At 18.8% G+C, this 1,612-nt stretch overlaps 1 protein-coding gene across 1 annotated transcript in view; it reads right to left on the bottom strand.

Annotated features, from left to right (window-relative positions):
* Positions 1-930, bottom strand: part of PRSY57_1335200 (hypothetical protein) — a gene marked incomplete at both ends in the record, with an annotated part of 1,442 nt that extends 512 nt beyond the window's left edge. The window contains 2 exons of the mRNA XM_020115189.1: positions 150-230; positions 320-930. Of these exons, the coding sequence (XP_019970112.1) occupies positions 150-230; positions 320-930 (692 nt within the window). The remainder of the gene's footprint in view (positions 1-149; positions 231-319) is intronic.
* Positions 931-1,612: the final 682 nt, after the last annotated feature.

Here is a 1,612-nt window from a genome sequence, read left to right as displayed (position 1 = left end):
AAAAAAAAAAAAAAAAAAAAAAAAAAAAAAAAAAAAAAAAAAAAATGTTACTATAGATTTTAATATATATATATATATAGATGTAGATTTATTTATTTATTGTGTTCATAATTTCCAATCCTTAATATTTTTCTTATATTATTGCATACCTGTATTTTTTCTTTTCTTTCTTTTCATAGGCCAATAATAAAGGATTAAAAGGATCCTTTGGTATATTCTCATCAACCATACTATAAAATAATAATATTATGCATACAATAATTTTTTCATCATTGTTTGTCCTTATTTACATAAATTTTATATTTATAATATAACTAACCTTTTATAACTAGATTCCGAGTTTCTATATTTTTCTTTTTTTTTCTTTTTATCTTTTCTCCTTTCATAACTTTCTGAACTTAATGAGGATGTATATTTTCTTTTTTTCCTTGTTGATATATTTTTATCTTTCTTTTTGTTAACATGATGATGTGATTCTTTGTTTCTCTTTTTTTTATCAATGTCTGTGTGTTTTCTTTTTTTTCTATCTTTTTCTTTATCATTTATATATTCACTATCGCTATTATTTTCTATATCACTATTATTTTGTCTATCTTTTTCATTTCCTCGATCATTCTTATTTTCTTCATTACTATTACTTTCTTTCTTGTCATACTTTACTTTTTCCTTATATATATCCCTTTTGCTTTCTTTCCTTTTCCTTTTTTTTTCTTTCTTAATTTTCTTTATAACTTCTTCATACAAATCTGAATCAATTCCTGAACTATTAGAAATTGTAGAAACAGAAACATCGCTTAAACAAATTTCATAATTATTTTGATTATTTTTTGAATCTTGTGTATGTGAGTTTTTATTTATTTCTTCCGTGATACTTTTTTTTTTTTTTTGTATTGCAGTAGGAACAGATCTATTGCCTGTATATTCCTTCATCTTATGACATATTATATATATGTGTGTAGAAATAATATATATCACATTTATTTTATTATTATTTTTTTTTTTATTATGTTTTGTTATGTTTAAAGTCTTTTATTAATATTCATCATAGGTATTGTATAAATATATGTATGCACATATGTACACTTATCCTTTTTGTAATGAAATACTTATAAGATATATTAAAAAATTATAGAAAAAATATATTATATATATATATATATATATATATATATATATATATATACATATATTTATAATAAAAATTGATGAATGATAACATAAATGTGACAAACACAACGATCAAATTAATATAATATATATATACATCATTTGTACAAATTATTCATAAATTTTCTTATATTTTGGAGAAATAACAGAAAAAAAAAAAAAAAAAAAAAAAAAAGAACAATTACATAAATATTATTATCTTCTGTTCGTTTTAAAACCCTTTAATATTATATTTAACATAGTTTTAACTTTTGCCATATTTTTTCTTCTGAACATATATTTTATATTTTTCAAATTTTTCATTTTTATGATGTTTTTTACTTTTTTCAATTTTAAGATATTATTCATTCTCATTATTTTAATCACATTTTTCATTCCAAACATTTTCTGTACATTTCTTTTAATAAATTTATAATAAAGGGATTTTTATGTTCCTTAATATAAT

The sequence above is a fragment of the Plasmodium reichenowi genome, chromosome 13 (genome assembly GCF_001601855.1).
Source record: "Plasmodium reichenowi strain SY57 chromosome 13, whole genome shotgun sequence".
NCBI lineage: Eukaryota > Apicomplexa > Aconoidasida > Haemosporida > Plasmodiidae > Plasmodium > Plasmodium reichenowi.
The sequence above is the reverse complement of the archived record's forward strand: the minus strand, read 5'-3'. Positions and strand labels throughout refer to the sequence as shown.